Source organism: Thunnus maccoyii, chromosome 14 (assembly GCF_910596095.1).
Source record: "Thunnus maccoyii chromosome 14, fThuMac1.1, whole genome shotgun sequence".
Classification (NCBI taxonomy): Eukaryota; Metazoa; Chordata; class Actinopteri; order Scombriformes; family Scombridae; genus Thunnus; species Thunnus maccoyii.
In genome coordinates this window covers 9329347-9350880 of record NC_056546.1, presented here as the reverse complement: position 1 = coordinate 9350880, position 21534 = coordinate 9329347, and the positions used below count along the sequence as shown (strand labels likewise).

The following is a 21534-nucleotide window of genomic DNA, read 5'->3' as shown; positions in this document are numbered from 1 at the left end:
GAAAGCTGAGCTTAGCCAAAAGACTGGAAGCAGAGGGGAACAGCTAGTCTGGCTATCTGAAGTTAAAAATACACACCTACTAACACCTTTAAAGTCACAAATTAAAATGTATATCATTTGTAAGCTTGAAAAACAATAATTTGTGGTTTTACAGGAAGTTTCGTGCTAGCTGTTTCCCCCTGCTAACAGTCTTTATGCTAAACGGTGTTAAAGGGCCAAGTTTTAATCAGCTTTTAATCAAATTCCTACATTTAAAAACACAAAGATAAATGTAAATTTCAACTTCTGACACCCAAGTTAGCTACCCAAATGGTCAAAATCTAAATCTTTCAAATGTGGCTAAAGATTATTTATATGAATCATTATATTAAAGAATAAGGAAATTGATATTATATTTTTTTCTTGCCTGTCTTAGACTCTCAGCCCCTACTGAAGACATTTCCTACTGGAGACAAAAAAGAAAAATATACAAATATGTAAATATATACTTTTACATTTTAAAAGGAAAGTCCTAAAACAGCTGGGTTCCTAGAAAATATTACTTAAACAGGAGTAAGTAGTGAAATTGTTGGGGACTATATTCAGCTGCGGATTAATATACATATGGTGTGGTAGTGAGTACGGCATCAGGATGGTGTATCGACAACAGTGCCCACGTTCAATGTAATGAAGGTATGTAATTGCCTGTGGATGCACAGACAATACTTGTTAGTAGGATCAAATCATTGTTATTTTGCTTTTCATGTTGATAATCACCAGATTTATCCTTTAAGAACCTTTCTTTCCTAATAATGTATATTTTCAATGCCGGGATGATATGGTAACACTTATCTTTAACCCTCCCTCTGTTTAGCACTTATAAACAGTGTATAAACACTTCATAAATAATTTATAACACATCATAATGTAGTTGCTGTTTAAAAAGTTAACATTTTATTGATTGCTGTGGGCCCATAAGAGGAGGCTGGTGTATTAACAGATGAATTACAATATAGTAAAACAGAAATGTAACAATATATAGAGGAAGTTATAATTGTTGACAAATACTGTACATTAATAATACTTTTAAAAAAAATCCTTACATCTACTTATAACTACATTATAATGTCTTATAAAGCAGTTATTAAATGTTTATATACTGCTTATAAATGCTAAAGGGGGACTTAAAGTTAAGTGTTACAGATGAAGTTTTAACCCTTTTAAAGTATTGGTGTCCTGTTGCCGCAGACATGTTTTTGCTGATATTAGGACTGAATCATGAAGCTTTAATGAAGCTGTTGTTCATTTTACAGATTGTAGAACACAATAGTTCTTATCTCCTGGCAATGAATACTTTAGCAGGGGGGAAAAAAAAACAAGCTGCAAAATCCATAACTCGCTTGCTGTGACATTTATTTCATGCATTGATGCTTCTGTTGCTGCACTCTCATCGAGCACTACAGCTGAAACACTGGTGTGAGAATAAATGTTACAGCGAATGCGGTGAGTGTGCGACCACTGTGGTTAAAAGCCTGATGGAGGGTTTATGTGTGACATGTAAGTGCGTGTGTGTGTGTCTAAATAAAATAAAAAAAACCACAAAACTGTTCATTATCATATGCTAATCAAACTGAAGCCTACTTGAGTGACAGCTCGGTGGTTCCAATTCTTCCCATCACGTCCCATGCATGAATACAGGCAGAAGTGGAAGGGGGGGCCATGCAAACAGAACGGAGGGATGAAAAAGAAGAAAAAACAAAAACGAAGCACAAGTAAGAAAAAAGAAGACACTCGATCAGTAGTAAGCGATGAATAAACACATGAGAAAAACAATATTCAATAAAGGTTTCAAATGAAAAGAAACACACACACAAAAAAAACAACCTTATCTGTGTTCGTAAAGCGTGTGCAGAATGACTGAAGCATGCACCGAGAGCTCCGTCACTTTCTGTCCCCAGAAGAGCTTTTTGCTAAAACTCTTGGACAGCGACATGAAGTGGATCATTTTGTTGTTGTTTTGAGTTCTCAGTCATTACAAAGTGAAATGACACAGTGACTATGAGGCTCAGTCAGGCTCGAGGTGATGTACAGCGATTTGAGATTGCCTAGAATAACTTTGACAGCCGCTCCTCGTTAATGTTCTTCCCTTCCCTATTTGGAAACCTGTTGGGGCAAACAGCCATCAGAGTTATTCATGTCAGTCGTTAAGGTCGGTAGCAGTGGCAAGATGTTTCGGCGCCGGTTTAATAACACGGGCAATTGTTTACGCGCTCTCATTTACCCTTGCCATGGATTGCCTCAAAGCAATTTGGAGCAAATTGGAGTCACTGAGTTGTTGCGGAAACACACTGAGAGATGATCCTGGAAGTGGACGGTCATAGCTTTAATGCTGGCTTACAGTTACATCCCTAACATACTCAAGGTATGAAGCTGTATTATACAGGTTAGGACTGAAACAAACAGTTATTATCATTAACATTTTCATTAACTATTTAAATAAGTCTATAAAATGTCAAAAATTGTAAAAAGATTCACATTTTTCCAGAGCCCGAAGTGCTATCTTCATATTCCCTTTAAATTGCTGACAGATATTTAATGTATAATAGTATAAAACACAGAAAAGCAGCCAATTCTCACATTTGAGAAAATTGAACCAGAAATTGTTGACTTGCTTGATAAATGATTCATAGTTATCTACATTTTTACATTTCTGCTTCTCATCTACTCACTAATTGTTCAGTACTACTATAGTACACAAAAACAATATGCCTAACTGCATAATGACTAAATAATCTTACATAATCTAATAGGATAATGCTGGTGTTGATTTATCTTTTTATTACATCCACCAAATCCCCTGAAAAGACAAAAAATCAACAATTCATTCTGCCACAAGTTTTCTCTGTGTAGCCAAAGGCTGAAATATCTTTTCCATTTCTTTTTAGAGAGAGAGAGGGGTATGACATGCAACAGTGACCCCAATATTTCCCATAAGCCTTAGACATCGTGGGTTAAACGTCAGTGCTCGACAAATGAGGCGAGTCCATCAATGACAACCGCTGCAGTGCATAACGATTTGTCTTAGAATATAAAAAGTGAACCCGAGGAACTTGCTTCATTTTTTCAGAAAGGCCAAAGAAAAAACTGCTGAATGAGAGATTGTACCGAGTCCAGATGTGACGTCATGACTTCGGCTGTCTATAAAGGGGATTCTGTTGAGAGGATAGTATACTGCAGGACATCAAATCACAAAATCAAAACAACTCTTTAACACTACTTATTATTTATAGTAATTGAAGTATTTTATAGTTATTCTTTTCATCTTTCAGTCATCTCATTTACCTTGTTTTGTCTGTGCGATACATGATGGTAGTTACCTCTCACCATTGAAAGTTCACAATTAATCCGCCCATTATTTTCTCGAATAATCAACAATTAATTAATCAACAATATTTCAATTGGTTGTTCTGTCCAACTCATAATCCAAAACCAAAAAAATAGTCAGTTTACAATCTTAGACGACCAAAGAAACCAACAATTATTCTGATTTGAGAAGCTGGAAGCAAAGACTTTTTTTAATGCTTAACTGAATTTCTAAACTGTTGCAGATTAATCGACTAATCATTTGAGCGGCAATAATTCTCAGTAGATAACACTACAAAATTACCAACCTACTTTATGGTGGAATATATATTGAATACATAACTTTTTCAGATGCAGCCTGTGTTATTGTAATGAAGGAGTCACATAAATGCATCTTTAACGTGTGTTTGGACAACAGCCTTTTATGACAAGGAGGAACAAAGTACATCAGGCTATACAGACAATACTCGTTATTATTGTTTTCAAAGCTCAAACAGCACTAGCGTTATCTTTTAAATCACAAAAGGTTGTTTTCTTTTCTGCTGACCTCTTTCCTCCAGCCAGTTGAACTTGTCAGCGTTCAGGATGCTGAAGCGTTGAAAGAGCAGAAAGGGTCAAAATGCTGGACCTGCAAATACAACTCAGAGCTCGCTGCCCACAAACAAGCCTCTTGTTTTGAAGCATTACCACAGCATTTCATATTCCCCTGTAGTGCATGTGCTACCAGACAGGCCCTGAGAGCCAGCCAACACTGTGCCGTTAAATGCTATCACAGCATTTTACACAGCCACACTGTCGCAATAACGCACACACATCATGAGATGTGACACATTTAAGCACACACACAATGATGCATTGATATAATGAAAAGTGCAGGACCCTGAGGCTCCATTTAATCAATGTGTGTGTGTGTGTTGGAAGAAAAGAAACAGGAATTTTCAGAGATATTTGTGGTTCAGAAGCTGTGGTTGCACCGTAAAGATACAACTGATTTTCAGTAAATAAAAATCACCTAAAAATACAAAATATTGTATGCTTACATGCAATATTTTAGCATAAAGGCATCCTATAACATGATGTTCTTTCCTCACAGAAATAAATGCAGGTATATGCAATCTTATATCACAACTGAACAGCACATAAATATCTTTTTCTTTCTCTGTGATCAAGATAAAAGAGAAAAAAATTAGAGATTCACCATCATACAGTAACATTTAATCACCTATATAAGTAGTGGTATCCAGTTAAAGTGACTCAAAATGCTTGTTTGGCAAAAATAATGTGCCTTAGTCTGATTCACAGCACATGTTCTCCCATGATTCAGTTCTTTTGTCAGCTGCCATAAGGTGTTAATGGTTTTAGGGCATCAGTGACACAGCGGAGCACTGAAGAGTGTGTCGGTTTAATAACTTAACGCTCCCTCCCCAATTAAAATGTGCCAATTATCTCAAGATCCTGTGATAACTCTCCATCAAACACTCCTTATTATGGCTGCACATTTATAAATTCACAAACAAACATATTTTTATTGTGCTGCTTATTCAAACTCAGTTCTTCACTGTGACTGTACAGAACAACTAGCAGTGAGCAGGATATGATATGAAACATGTTCCTGCATGGAGACATGATAAATATGACACCGTGTCAATCAACTCATAAACCCTGATTTGTTAGCATAAAGACCAATCAGTTTTTTACTGTTACTGTAAATATCAGTCCAACCAATATCCAACATCCATGTTTGAAAGTTTCACATATTTTTGATAAAGGTTCCCTTAAATCTGTGTTTTTTAAGAATTGTGAGCACAATATTAAAAAATTGTTGAAAACATTTGAAAAATAAATTTCTGCACTCTGATGGATTAACTACTTAATGGATTTCTGTTCTACAGTTTCTTGTTACTCATCAGGTGACACATACGCCAAAACGTTGTATCTGCAACCGATTTTTCAGACTAGATCGACTATTTGCTCAATCTATTTGCTTATGTTCAAGTTTCTTTTATATGAATTGTTAGTTTGAGGGAGGATATGAACTTTAGAGTTTGTGAATAAGACTTTTCTCCAACATATAAGATGTTGGGTAAGCACACACACATAGTTAGATAGTGAGTGCTGACTGTTTTCTTTGCCTTTTTGAGAGTAAGTTCTCTATTAAAATTGTAATTATTAACAATTACACAGGACCAGCAACCTTTTTCTGGATAAAATGCTTGAGACTCCAACATATAAATATAATTTATGAAATATTAAAAGTTTTTTGAGGTTTGGTTTTTACCCCTAATGAACTGTTAACTGCTAACAGCCTCTCAAAACCTGACTAGATCCTGCCATCTTAGTTTTTGCTTTGATATTTAAGTCTGAAATAATCCACTGACTAGATAATGTTTTGACTCACAGCCTGATAAATGTCCCGCAGCTTGCAAACATCCACCTAAACTAGGTGTTACAGATATAAAACGAAGCAGGATTCTTACACTGCTGATTTTTCGCCTAAAACTTTATCAAGAAACTGATTTCGGCGGGTAGTTTGGGAGACATTTGATGTTTTCCAGAACAGCTGCTGTGGTTTTTCTAGTCAGACGATTGAAAGTAGAGACCAATAACAGCCCAGTCAATGATGCATTCATCCGTTCAGGTGTAGGAAAGGTTCATGCTGTCTATTGTACACTTGAAACAATGTCTGATACTCTTAGCAGACTGCATCGAGACAAGCTGTGAGCTGGTGGTGCAAGGTGAACAAATGCTAATAGGGCTGCAAGTAATGTTATTCTCATCACCGATTATTTGTTTTCAATTTATTGATTAATCATTTAGTCTATACTTGCCAGATAGTGAAAAATGTCCATCACAAACTCCCAGAGCGCAAGGTCTTCAAATTCAAAACAGAATATATTCAGTTTGCAGTGATTTAAAAGAAAGGAAAAGACAAAAATCCAAAAATGTGAGGTGCTGAAACAAATGCAGATAATTATTTCTGCTTCTAATAGTTCAACAACTGATAACTAGTGAGTGGTTTCTTGGTCAGAAATTATTCCCTATTTATGAAGAAACAGATCCTTTGAACACTTAATGACTGTCCTGTTATTTTTATTATTAACTAAACCGCAGATTATTGTCCTGTTTAGCTGATTTATCATTTTGTGTATAAAATGTCAGAAAACTGTGAAAAACAGAGCCAAAAGCAACATATTCAGATTGCTTGTTTTGTCTGACCGACAGTCCAAAACCCCAAAATATTTGCTTTACTATCACATAAGACAAAGAAAAAGCAGCAGATCCTCACATTTTAGAAGCTGAAACCAGCAACAGATTATCAAAAAAGTTACTGATTAATTTTCTGCCAACCAACTAATTGATTAATTGACTACTCATTCCAGCTTTACGTCCATAGTCGGCACAAACACAAGCAACCCCAAATCTCACACCACACTAACAACCGCCGCACTCACCTCATCTACATTCTCGAAGGCGTTGATGACATCATAGGGCAGGCAGGACAGCAGGTCGATAACAAACCAGGTCTTCAGGTAGTTCATTCGAATCAATTTGGGGTCGGAGATGACCTCGCCAGCGGGGCCCACGAACGTCGTGTGGAAGTTTAAAACGATGTCCACCAAGAAGATGACATCCACGATGCTGTCCACCACCAGCCACGTCACGTTGTTCTGCTTCGTCTTGAAAGAGACGTTGTAGGGCACCATGATGGCGGTGTAGAAGGTGAGGATGAGGATGACCCAGTCCCACGTGGTCTTGAAGAGGCAGTAGTGCAAGATGATGTGAGGAGGGGTCTTGGGGGTCTCCTGTTTGTACTGAGGTAGGATATCTGAGCCGAGCTGCAGTACCTGCCAAAAAACAGTGTGTCAGGAAAACTCAGAAACACCAAAAGATGTATAAATATACACAGTGGATTGAGGCTTAAATTGTGTCGTCCTGGTGGTGGCTGTAGCTCACCTGCTCATAAGAACTGCTGTGTAAGTCTCTAACGCTAACTGACCTGATCTAAATGACTCCTCTCTTCACAATTTCTCAGTTTCCAAAGATTACTCTCTTTTATACAGTGCTTGTGTTTTCTATCAACGTTTCAGCCACAAAGAACTTAAATCTGTAGAAGAAACCCCTCACAGCAAAGAGACAGTTTCCAGATATTTCTGAGCCTTTTCTTAGTAATCAGGAATAAAATCACATACATCCTCCGTACCTCAGCTAAGCGGGAGTGTTTGTGGACGTTTTCTCCTTTGTGAACTGTGGGCTGCAGCTGTTGTAAGACGCCTCTACTGCTTGTAAGAGCTCGAGTCAGTCTGGCAAACTTTCCCCAACCTGAGGATAATAAAAACACAGTATATGTACAATTGTCACTCATGATGAACAGTACAATAGTAGTAAATGTACAATATATGTGTCTAGTGTTGCTACCAACAGGTGCAATCCAATTTGGACAGCACAGCTATGGAGGGACCACAGTACTTCCACCTTTACTACTAACAGAAACTTTTTTTTTAACAAACGGACTTATTCTCTGGGCAACTCTGTTGAGGACAGGCTCAACTATTATGAGCTCATGAGTGCTACACATATATGTCAGTTGTTTTGTTGGTCCGAGCTAAAGTATTTCCAGACGTACCGGCCATCACCAGAGTGCGACCTGTTGATGTAGACTGAACTACAGTTTCATGACAATTCCACATCCTGTTTTTGCTGGTTTGTAGTCGCTCTCTTACACTAATTCACGTTCTGTTTTGGCTGTTGTCAACACTTATACGGTCCCCTGGGTAAATCTTTAGTGTTGTATGCTGATAACCATCATGATAGGGGGCGTATTTGACTCAATGCCAGAGCACATGCACAATGCACAGGGTCGAATGGTGATCGCTGGTAGACTACTATTATCTGTACCTCTCTCATTTGATAATCTTTGTATGTAAAGTTTTAGATCAAACATGTTTGCCACATAATTTTTTAGGCATTCCTGAGTGTCACAAAATCAGAAATAGATGCATTTTTACAATTTTAAACACTCTGAAGTAGAAATAACTTTCATTGGCTGCTTCAGAAAGACACAATTCCTAACAAAAGGTATAAAATTGGAGAAATATAGCTTGTTGAATACAACCTTTGGAAGAATCGTCTTCAATGGGCTGTTTAAAGGCCGTGATGTCGCTGAATGTGCAAAGAAACAGGACCACTTTCTCTTGTTCATTTCGAATAGGAGCAATCTTCACAAAAAACCAAACAGGCGTCCCTGAAAAGTATAAAAAGAACAACACATTTATTTAGCTGCATCATCATCATCATCATCATACTTCTCAAGGAGATGACACAGTGCATATATAAATATATATATATATTGCATAGTGTGAACAAAAATGACTTTCAAAAGTTTTCCTTTAACACCTGCAAGTAGAGGAAGGTTACACCTGCGAGTGGAAACAGACAGAGCATCACATTTTTCTGGGGAAGCTTTCTCTGGTCTGGCTCGCAACCAATTAGTAGATTTCTACAGAGGTAGAAATGATCTGGGCTGCCTTTGAACTCAGCTGTATGTTACAGAGGCTCTGAATACATTTGCATGACAAGAGAGTGGAACTTCACATTTTTCTATTTCCTCACATATGGTGTCGCTACTTACTGTTCTTCTTGTACATCAGTATTTCAAACGAGTTCATCTCATAATTCTCGAACGTCAGTCGCACTTTTTCCGTTGTGTCCTTGTCCGTGAGCTCCCCGTACATGAAGCTGGAAAACACAAAGGGAAATAAGAATTTGAATGTTTAATAGACAGCGGTACATTGGATGAGCATGCTTGTTCTTGTACTGCAGACTGCTGAGGAAGGCTCGAATGTGTTAGTTACATGTTGTGCCAAGTATTTCCTCATTAGATTGTGGTATTTTGTTCTCATCTTCAGCTGCTTTGACACCTAAACTGTGCAGACTACTGCTAGTACTTAGAGACCACTAGAGAGGTGAATTGCAGAATCATACCGTATCAAATATAAAGTAAAAGTAGATTAAAACTCATTGAAATGTACTTTGAAAGCATAAAAAAGATAAATGCTGTGTAGTGTTTAATTGGCCAAACGCAAAGACCCTCTTGAAGACGGGTCAAGCAAGCATGAGCACATTTAACCACGCTGCAGACATTCATCTCACTTTGCTTGTTACTGCCACCCTCAGCAGCAGCCTGTTCCAGCAGGATCTAAATATAACTCAGAGTTTGTTATGAAATACAAAAGGAAGGCTAAATTTAATGAGACTACATTCTGACGCTGCAGAGACTTTTCAGACCAGTGCTTGATGTAATATCACTGATGAATGTCCTCTCTCTCTTTGAGCCGGGAGACATGTGACTTTCTTCAAAGAAAATACTTTAATGACTCTCTTGTCATGCGTAAAAAATTCCCACAGGTTTGTCTTTGTATGTTTGCAGGATCCAGTATAGAAAAAAAAACACATATACATAATTAAAGGGACACAGAACACTGTAAGAGACGTTCAGATGGAAATCTTTGATCAACACATCTACAGCAGAAGAGATGCAGATATTTGACTTAAACACTCTGGGGAAATGAGTATACATTTTACGTTTGAGTCATCTTCTAAAACATCAAACAGTTGCCCTCTGTGAATGTTTTATGGCCTCATAATCAGGCTCACAGAGATGTTTCCTTGACAGAAAATAGATCTGCTGGTCCAGCATGAAATGGATCAAATACTGTTGGAAAACAAAACAATGTGGAAGAACAATGCAAAAAAAAGGCAGAAAGACCAGATGAGTAACTAATTGGAAAATTTTACTACTTAAACTACTTCACAGTGGGGTTTCCTGATAGCTGACTGGTTTAAGCACAAACCAACAACATCCAGGGTTCAATATCAATTATAGGTCTTTGTTGCATATCTGTTGGGCCTATCTAATAAAAATGCCAACAATAAATAAAAAACTACTTATCAAGAACCAACTACCCCACTGTTTATTAAATTAAAGTCTCTAAAATTTAGAGACAAAATAAAATCATTTGGTCAAATTATTGGAAGGTTAAATTTAGACCTGATAGGTCAAAAGAACAAAATGACACAACAGCAAGGCTACAATATATGTAGTGAAGTAAAGTATATAAAGGACGTCAATATATAAATGGGTAAATAAAATTAAACAAAATAAGTTTGCATTACAGGGATCAATAAATCTATTTTCTTCTTAAGATTAGATAAATATCTCAAATCAATGATTGTGGCATAAATACAGATTATGAACCTTTTAAGAAAACAGACAAAAGGCAAGATAAAAACAAACAAAATAACAAAATCTTGGTCAAAATATAACAAATTGAGACTTAGCTTGTTGTTTCAGTTTAACTGACATTGTTACATCATTTAGATTACTGTAAATATTGACAACATATTTTATTTATTCCTCAAATCTTGTTGTTTCTTTGTTGTTTAACCCTAACCCTAACCCAACCCTAACCCTCTTGAGGACTCTACTCTACTCCACTTCTACTACTACTATATTAATTACAATGTTATGCTTCCTATGAGAACTTAATATTGACCGTACACTAATGATGTGTTGTTTCTTCCTCGAATAAAGACAAATGTAACTAAGGGAGACTCAATGGGCAACTGTGACGGAGACAGTCGATTAACTAGGCTAGTTTTCGATAGCCTTGCTAGCTTGTCTAATTGTACTGCAACATGAGGGAAATTATTGTAATTCTTGAAATAAGGAATAAGTAATTCACTGAAATTTATTGTATCATGTACACATAAAACTAGCATCATGAAAACTATGTGTAAACAAAAATATCAGCTCTCAAATACAGTCAGTTTAGGTTTGTCTTCCCTCATCTTGCAAACACGGAACTTCACTCCATCTAGCAAACTAAAAATAAATCTAAAACAAATCGCCTGTTCAATATTTGTATTGGCAAGTGTTCTGAAGCTTATGTTTGGGGACCCGAGGGTGTAAATCAGTAATAGCCGCAGTGTTGGCTGCAACAAACACCATCTCCCACAACAGATGAAATCTCCCACGGTCTTCAAATCTGGCAGCACCAACTGTTTCCATGTGATCCTATTAATATAGTGGTTACTGACGGGCACAGTCAACACCACACAAGGCTAGAAATGGTTTACTCGGATAGGAATACTTCTCAATTTTTATTCCTTTTACAGCATGTGAACAGTTTTGGAGAGAGTACCCCAGAGACACTGTGGTCTCACTGTTGCAGTCAGTGATGTGGAACCAGTTTCAGCTCTTACACCCCGATTTCATCACAGATTTGTGTCTTATTATCTGGTTTCTGGCTTTGTAAGAGAAAAAAAAAAATCTACCGGACTGTCCTAAATTATGGGGATATCTTATTATTTTATTTGAATTCTCCTTCATCTCAACGTGGCAGAATATACTATGACTTTGACTTCCTCTGCTGAGATGAAGCTACTGAGGGGAACTGTAGTCGATCCAAGGACTCCAGGGTCCCCTCACAGTTAAGTCCAGTATATATAAAAACAAGCCCCTGGGGACTGCACAACAGAGCTCCTCATGGTGTCTTACAGCCCAGCAACGTTGGGGGAGAAACCTCAGTTTGACTCCTTGTATCTACACTTTTATCACTTAGGCCATTACTCACAGCTCATTACAGTATTGGAGGTTTGAAATGAAGATCTATAAATCGAAAGCGTGGTGGTTCCTCACAGCTCAGCTCTTTCTTCACCACAACAGGCTGATTCATTGACCACATTACTGCAGCTGCAGAGATGAATCTCACCATTTGATCGAAAAGTAATGCTTAACATGTTTTTTTGTACTGATAATGCAATAACACTTCCTATAATCCTGCTAATTAATCAAGAATTGTGCAAAAGAATCTAAACTTAAGGCATTGCTGATGGGCAATAGTGGCATGTAGTAAATACTGTATGTGCCAAGTCTCCACAGAAAGTACAAAACCAAAAACACGAGCACAAACACCTGCAAGGAGATGAAACCTGATTATATATATATATATACTTAAATAAGCCTCTTTACTTATCACCTTGAAAGAAAAAACGTTCCTCCTGGTGGTAGAAGGTGAAAATACAAATACACACAAATGCAATAGATGTAAAATTTAAAAAAAGTGCTCCTACAGTGGTACAAAATAAACTTAATGTGTTTTATTTCTAGAAAAGAGAGTATCAAGCTAAACCTGCTGACTGAAACTGAAAGCAAAACTGAAAAACTGGCACTGAGATTCACTTTACCAACTTTTCATTGCAGCAAAACAAAGAACTGATTGTAGTCTATTTATCTATCTATCTGTCTATCTATCTATCTGTCTATCTATCTATCTATCTATCTATCTATCTATCTATCTATCTATCTATCTATTGTATGACATACATCATGTCAAAAGAAGTCCAAGATTTAGCCAAAATAATTATGTATTGTCATATCTTAAAAACGTGTTTGTAACGTGGTGCAGGACAACAACAAAAAAAGCTATAGTTGATATGTTCCCCATTTCATAATTAAGTGTTAAATCAGTAAATTTGATAGACAAAAACATCTCTCCTCATCAGCATTTGAAGACTGAAATCCAAACATATTTGTATTATTAAGACACAGATGTTCTCGCCTACCTGCAGGTGCTGCTTTTCTGCATCACCTCGGCCCTGTGGTACCCCGACAACTTGCAGAAACCGTCATTGCTGTAGACGATGGGCCAGTCCACAATCTGAGCGTTTCCCAAGACAAAGTTTGTATCTGTTTGAAAGTACACGGGAAAGAAAAAGGGACGAATACTTGAGGGGTTACAGTATTTTTCTAAAAAAAAAAAAAGAGCAAGTTATAGAAACATAAACTATGGTTTGGGTAGAGAAAAGGCTGAAGCAAACTGCATTTCATCTAAATCAAAGTCAAGGATTTGGGGGACTTGCAAAGGAAAAATCTTGCAAAGACAAAACAGTTATTCAAAAAAATGACAGGACACAATGTTAGGCCACAATACATAAGTTTTGAATCAATGTAAAGTGCTGCATACAAGAGTGTTTTTATAACTGAATTCTTAAGTGTCTGTCCTTTAACATTTGTTATTGTAGAGCAAGTATTGATATTCAGAGAAACAGAAAAATGGTTCCTTCAATATTTTTGTTTGGGGACAAGATATTTCATCAATTCTTGACACAAATTTATAATGGAAGAGAGAAAACATTTAGGATTAGAGTGCTTCAGGAGTCATTTTAAATATCAGGTAGCAATCCGTCACTTATTTAGTGACGATGATGGAGATTATTCCCTCACCATAGCTACAATATGTCCCTTCATGTTTGTTTCAAGTATTTTTGAAGCAAATTTCTTGTTTAAAAATGTGTCTTTGTCTCGCAATGTTTACCCAGTCATTAAAAAGATTGATTAAATGTTGCTTTAAGAGCTGCTAACACAATTAAATGATTTTCATTAGTGTCCATGATGGTCCATTACACACTCCACACAGGGCACGTACTCACTAAAACAAATGTCAGCCAAAGACAAACTCTGTTTTCCTGCAGTACACCACTAATCCAAGTACTAGTTGACTGTTAGCTCAAGTGTTCCTAGTTCTGCACTAATTTTGGCATATATACAGTATATTGCTTCACAACAATGTCTTATGTTGCTGTTTGTGTGTGTTGCTTATATAGAGAATGTAGTAATAAGCCTAAATGCTGTTTCCGAGGTATCCCCAACCTATATTACTGGGTGAAAATATTCCTCATTTGCAAATGCAGTCTGCAAATATTAATATCCGCCGTCATTGATTTTTTAAATGTCATGGAAAACAGTGAGTACATAAATTCTCATATTTTACATATTCAAATGTTAGTGAGGCCTCCAAGCTAGACTTATTCATAATCAAAATGTTAATAAACGTAAATAGTAAGAGTTGCATGTGCGTGTTTAATGGCCTATTTTGCTTACGTCCTAATTTTTTAAACCTGTCAGCAATTTTATAATTAACACACTGTTGCTCAGTGTCATTACTTAAAGTCTAAATGGTCTTCATGTCATGTGATAGGAAATTAAAGGATAGCTCCGGTATTTTTCATTTTGCCTGCTGGCTTTTTGAACTATATAACATGCAATTGATTGGGATATGTAGAATTTGTGATGGAAAAATGTGCAAAATTTAACTATGGCTTAAATAAAATTACTACATTAATTATGTTTGTTTCAAATACTTGACAAAATCATTTTAAAGCTGGAACATAAATTAGGATTGTTGAGCTGATTATGATTATGATTTGAACATGAATACAGGCCATCAATTTTTGCCTTGTAAGAAATAAAATAAATGTCACATGTAATTGTCCCTTAATGATAATTATGCAAGACTTCATTGATAAATTAGACATGATTATTAATTTGCACATCTGCAAGTTGCATTTTACCATTTTACACCATAAAATGTTGGTTTAGCAGGTGACAACGGCAATCACAAAAGGAAAAAAAAACAAGAATAATTTAAGTTTTATTCTGCAGCTAGGATCAAAAACTATAATATTACAAACGTAGTGATGTTTATGGATTATTTTTGACATAGTAAAACAATGTGACACATAGCCATTAGCCACATAATTTGGGAAAATGCAAAAAGGAGGAGAAGATATAATAGTTTTCACTGGGAGAGGAGAAAAATACAGAATCTTAAAGCAAACTACCCTGACAGGCACACAGACTACAACAACGTGACGACACAGGGGTGAAGGAGCAGGAGAAGGAATTGAACACTTGGCATAAAACACATACAGTCATTTTCATACCACATATTAACACACACACACAAAAAAAAACTACATTCCTTTGATCACATCAAAATCAAACACATTGAAATGACAACTAAAAGCATGAAGACATTGACAGAATATGATGCTCGAGACGTTCCATGCCAACGTGTTATTTTACAATGATCAGATGAATGTTATTCTTGTGAGTAAAGAAGCACAAGTCCAAAGCTCTGTAAGTGTTATTAGCCCCGGATTTGTTGATTTACTGCTGTGTTGCAACAAATTTTCACCAACATTTTAAGAGATATAAACATGTGTAGTGCGTAAGTGCTTTGTAAATTAACAGCATTTGGTATAGAACATTTAGTGGTACATTACAAAGAGAGGGAAACTGTAAAGAATACACGAGCAGCACGCCAAACTAAACTTTATTGTACCTGTCTGTCTATGTGACAGTGTCCAAACTGAAAATTTTGAAAAGAAAACAAGTGTTAAGAGATTACAGTGAGAAACATCTGTTCAATGTCAGACAAAAAAAGATGGGGCATGCCAACAAAAAGAGAGACATGTGGTTACAACACTGCTGTGAACTCAGCAATCCTCTGACCTGAATGGATGCTACACGCTAAAAACATGACCATTTGTTCAAAGAAATCTGTATAGCAACTATAGCTTCATTTATCAAGACCTCAGGCTGAAGGCTGAGCTTGTATTTAAAGCAGTTAGGCTGAAAGTTCACTGGTTTACGTCGCCAGACCAACAGCAAATTTGTACAGAAAATTATGACATTTAAAGCAGCGATAAACAATATTTTTTATATTAACAATGTATCAAATAATGTCAGAAATTTAACCGCAATTCTGCAGCTCCCCTTAGCTTTACAAAGCTCTATACTGTAGCAAGTTTCAGCTCAATGCTCAGCATTCAGCTGCATCTTTACTGTTTTGGTTCACCCTCAGCACTCTCATAACGTCGTTTTCAGAGAAAAAGCTCTAAAACTCCACTGCACACTACCTGCTCAGCACCAAACGACAAACAGACACAGATAGCTGCAGACTAGCTGGTGAACATAGTGGAGCATTCAGCAGCTAAAGTGAATATTTCCCTCAGGAGTTGGTAGAGACCAAAAACAGAGCTAAAAGAGAGTGAATATTGAACTTACATTCACCAGGTGGACAGAAACATGACTTCAAATGAACGATGATGTTGCTGCATAACCACTGGATGTGTAAAGAAACGACTGTTTGCTATCAAGTTCAACATATCAACTTAAAAGGTGATGATATGTCATTGTTCTGTTCACAGCTTTTTCTGCTGCCTCCAAATGGCCAAAAAAAACAGTGAATGCAGGTTTTAGAATTATAGAAACAGTACTTTTACTGTAGACTTATGCTCCTGCTTTAAACTTATGCTAATTAAAGCTGCATTAATGCATTTCTGGCCACTAGGGGGCAGATAAACTCTAAAACAGACAGCTTGACATTGCTGAAGTTTGTAGCATACAGTTGCTTTCATTTGCACATCCAGCAGACTTGAAGCAACATTAGTATTCATTTGGAGTTGTGTTTCTGTCCACCTGAGGAATGTAACCCCAATATTCACTCTACTTCTAGCTCTGTTTTTGGTCTCCACCAACTCCTGAGGGAAATATCTGGCTCTTTAGCTGCTAAATGCTCCTCGCTAGCTTTGTCTGTCGACTGTCTGGTGTTGGTCAGGTAGCGTACAGTATGTTTATCAGAGTGTGTTTGCAAAAAACATCTGTGTACTGCCGCTGATGAGAGCAAAGACTGAGCTAAAACAGTAACTGTGTTGTAAAACTGAAATAATGAGCTAAATTAAGCTGAACAGCTCTGTAGAGCTGCAACGTTCAAAGTACTGGATACAACCTAATTTAGTCATTTGATACATATGAAAAATATTGATTAGTGTAGCTTTAAAGGACTGATTCATTTAAGATGACAACTGGCTATAAACATTTTTCATGGCAGACATTTTGTCATGTGAGAAAAGCACAGGTGAGATTAACAACATTAATGATGGCTTCATTCAGTGTGTGAAATGCTCTGTGACAATCAGAGGGTCCATGTGGGTGGGTGGAATTACACTTGTCACATGTCACAGTGAATGTAGATTTATAGTGTGATTTATGTATTTTTTTCTAGGTTTATGCAATTTCAAAACATAGTAGGTCTCTGACACCCACTGAATTCAATTAGCTATTATAACACCACACAAATAATCCTTCTATATGATGTGGAAAAATGAGAAATGTTACTGAAAATCATCTCCCTGATAAAAGTGAGTCTAAGCACACTTTTGTTGTTCACTTAGTTCACTTTTAGTTTTTGGTTCGGAGTGATATAAGGACTGCATGTTTTGATTTTTTCCTCATAGGATAAGAAAGTGTATTTTGCATAAGGGCTAGTTTATGTTTTCAGGTTGTCATAAGTGTTACTTAACTACCTTTTTTGAGTATTAGCTACATTTCATGTTTTATTGCGCATTCTTGCTTACTGACTTACTTATTTAGTATATAGTGCACTATATTTACTGTCCGCCATTTTGAGCGTCCAATTGAAAAATGTATCCACTATATATTTCCCTCAAAACAACGGAGCAAAAAATATCCGTATGTACACTACTTTCTGCTAACAATCCCATGATGCACACTAAGCTCCAACTTATTTTACTGAAAAACCGACATTTCAACTTGTCAATGCTGGTTTTATGGACGCAAACATTACAGTTGTGTGACTCTGCACCTTTCAGTGATGACACAAAATGATGATGACCGGTAAGTGTCTGAAAATGTCAATTTTCTACTGACTATTGAGTAAACTACTGAGTGTCTGGATAAGTGAACATGATTGATTTGGGACACACAAATGGCATGGATCCATCATTAATCTATAGTAGTTGCACCTGTGCATTTCCTGCTATGACAAGTAAACATGTCTGCTGAGAAAAAGATGGACAGCACAGCTTTAAAGAAAAACAAGTGTCAAGTGTCACTCTATATATTGAGAGAGTTAAGTTTAGGTGGTGCATTAAACATTTAAATCTGAAATAGAAACAAAAAAACACTCTAATCTTGAACATTTAAATCAAAATGTAGCACAAAGATTCATATTAAACAATGAGTGATTGAGAGACCAAAGTTACATGAAAGGAATAGCTCACTGTTTGTGAACCTCCACCCACCACTGAGTCTCTCACAAGTCACTCCGCTGTTTCCACAGCGGCACCCTGCAGATTAGAGTCTTGGCTCTTTTGTTTTCTAGCTTAGGAGAGATTTACTGCTTGCTAATCCATGGACCGCCCAAGGTCATAAGAAAAACATATGCATGTGCTTTTTTTAATGGATGCTTTTTCCTTTTTTTTAAAAAAAAATAAAATAAAAAAATATATACACCTTAAAGATCCAGATATCACATCTGATGCATTTACCTTTTCTGAACAAGTTGTTCCCTTCTGTCATAACACATCTTAAAGTAGATATGTGCAACAGGGGCAGACTGACATGAAACATACACAGATGCTCGTGTTATTTTAACAGACTTCTCAGGACACTAACTATAACTAATGCATGCAATAAACTCCAAAATCTAACCCTAACCAAACCCTGTTGGAGAAAGAGATGATTATAGCTCAAGCTGAATTCAATTTCAGCTACACCAAACTAATTTTGTCCCTCATTAGTCGGTGTATAGTCCAGTTTCCCCCCCCCCCCCCCCAAATGTGGCTCATGACAGACACACACATCTCTGCTGGTTTTGTTTCACAGCTAGCTGTCCAGTGTCATAACTCTCCAGTCTGTCCTGTCACTTCCTATTGGATCTAATAATACAGAAAGAACCAAAGGATCAGTGACACCCGTGTCCAAAAATACTGCAAGTCTGCCATCAGAATTTAGAAGTTTTAGCTTCGGAGTGTGATTGTCTTCACATCTGGACCACATACTGTGCATAAACAGGCAAAAATTAAACCCATTTGTCTCAGTAACAGAACAAGATTATATTTTGTGACATATAAACAGATATGAAGAGAAGAAGAGAGAAGTCATTTGTTAGAGAAGGAGTTCATCACTACTGCTGACTTTGCCTAGTAAGATATTTAAAATGTTTTGGTAACAGAGGTCTGGTATGTGTGCTGCCAGTTTTCAAACTTTAAAAAAAAACAAAAAAAAAAAACAATTAAGGCCACAAGAAAGCTGAAAAGAATACAACCAATTAAATCCATTTCATCATAATACATCAAATCCCTCTCTGCTGGGATGCTTATTTGATTGGCCTGAATCAGAGTATTGTGCAAAGTTTTCACTGTTGTTATTTTGCACATAAATTAAAAATGCATTGCAGCAGTCTTAATCAGCCATAGCTTGAGGTTTAGTTGGACAAATACAACCTCCCATTCAAGACTTAATCACATCCTGTTGGTTTAATATTAGACATTAAATGTTCATCAAAGGCTAATGGCTTCACTACACCAAAAGCCTAATAGTTTAATTTCAAAACAGTCAGTCGCTTTAAGGGGAAACATGGTGAATAATAAAGGCATTAGTCTGTTTTCACAGTGGAGATCATCATTACTGATCCCTGAAACAATTATGCACCTTTAGTTAGTATATTTACACTGCACTTGCATCCATTCCAGACATTTCTGCTCCATGTAATTTTCCAATAACCACTTCCTTATGTAATCAGAAATAAATTGAATGATTTTGATATAACATGCTGTCTTTTTCCTTCTCTATGATCTCCTACAGTTAACAGCAGCTTTGTCAGATTATGCAATCACTGTTACACTAATTGAAATAATTGAATTGAACGTTGATCATGAAACACTGCAGTAGTTTTTTTTTCTTGCTACGCAGCTCAATGCAAACACTAACTTTTGAAGTCATTCAGTATTAAAGTGAAGGTCCAGCGACTAATCAGCCGTTTCATCTGTTCCAATTAGTTGATTGGCTTTACTAGACTGGGTGTAGAACAATTAATGAATCTTAATTGTTTCTTAGCTAATTTCCATTTCTTACATCTTAAAGCTCAGTGAGCAGAATAAATCCTCATCCTTACCGTTCGACCGTCTGACAATATTCTCCAAAAAAGTATTCTGAGGGGCCACAAGTCCCCTGCGACCCCCCGCCATCCTGCCTCTTCACTCAGTCGTCTGCAGGTGAATCTTTACTCCTCAATCTGCCGTTTGCCTTCATGGTCTCTCCGGCTCTGAGACGCTGCGTGGGTTTCTTGGAGAGGAGCTGACTGTCTGGTCTGGTCAGTGGTTTCACCTCCTCAGCCCGGTGCGGTGCGATGCGGTGCGGTGCGGTGCGGTGAGGTGCGTTGGCGCCTCTTTACGCACCTCATCATCCAGGAAGGGAAAACAACGGCTGGGCGCATCGCAGGAGGGGCCGAGACTCTGGTCCTGCATATGTATCAGAAGCAGGACCTGGAGCGCCATCTGCTGCACAAAACTATGTGTGCTCTGATAATTCAGCGTGATTCTTTCCCTCCTCAGCAAACTCCAGTGGTGAAAAGTTACTCAAGTGTCCTGAAATGTCATTTTCTGCTACTCCACGAGATTTATTTGACAGCTGTCACCAGTCACTTTACAAATTCAAATTCTACAAAATATATATATGATAAGCACATAAATTGCATACAATTTAACCAGCGGTTTCCAATCTTTATTTCATGTGTCTCCTTACATGTTACAGTCTCACCGAAGAGATTTCCCCTCTGAACTTCTCTGTAGTTTCATCTAAATAATTATTTGAAGCCCAGATAGGAGGTGCAGTTATAATATTTCACAAAAAAAGCAAAGATCAGATTCAGATTTAATGTAAATTTATGTAGCCAAACTTTTTTAAATTCTTTCATACTGAATTACTTCACTACATTTATTTGACAGCTGGAGTTACTTTTCAGATTTATAACACTCATGCATTGTTATAGATTTAACTACCGAGCAGTATATAAAGCATTATATATTATATGATAATATATAACAGTCTGACAGGTGCCAATATGCATAAATTAGTATTTCTGCTTTTGATACTGCGTAAATTTTAATATGTGGAACTTAAACTCATAATGGAGTCATTTTGACTAGCAAAATCTTCAGCAATCTTCAGTCTCTCAAAAGTTTATACTCACGTTTAAGTACTTTAATTTATTTTTATATGTACCAAACTAGTCTATAACAATAACATTCAAAAGGTTTTCAAGGATAAAGATGACTTTCCTGCATTAGTTGTACATTATCATGATAAAAATGGTATAATTATTGAAGGTTTTAGTGATATTCTGTTGTGAGCAGTAAGAGCTGACACTCAGCTGTGAAGAGACAAAAATGTCACCCAAACTAATCCTATAACCAACCTAAACTGAACGTTATAACGCTCCATAATCTGAAACTTAACAGAAATCACAGATAACAACATTTTTC

At 36.7% G+C, this 21534-nt stretch overlaps 1 protein-coding gene across 2 annotated transcripts in view; it reads right to left on the bottom strand.

The window, feature by feature from the left end:
• The window catches only part of kcnh1a (potassium voltage-gated channel, subfamily H (eag-related), member 1a), a 42963-nt gene extending 22470 nt beyond the window's left edge, over positions 1 to 20493 (bottom strand). The window contains exons 1-7 of one of the 2 annotated variants that reach the window (XM_042434175.1): positions 20166 to 20493; positions 12967 to 13090; positions 8972 to 9078; positions 8456 to 8584; positions 7544 to 7662; positions 6795 to 7187; positions 1621 to 1647 (exon numbers count right to left, since the gene is read on the bottom strand). In XM_042434175.1, coding sequence (XP_042290109.1) covers positions 1621 to 1647; positions 6795 to 7187; positions 7544 to 7662; positions 8456 to 8584; positions 8972 to 9078; positions 12967 to 13090; positions 20166 to 20238 — 972 coding nt within the window. In that variant the 5' untranslated portion in view covers positions 20239 to 20493. The remainder of the gene's footprint in view (positions 1 to 1620; positions 1648 to 6794; positions 7188 to 7543; positions 7663 to 8455; positions 8585 to 8971; positions 9079 to 12966; positions 13091 to 20165) is intronic. The other variant, XM_042434176.1, reaches the window with a different exon arrangement.
• Positions 20494 to 21534: the final 1041 nt, after the last annotated feature.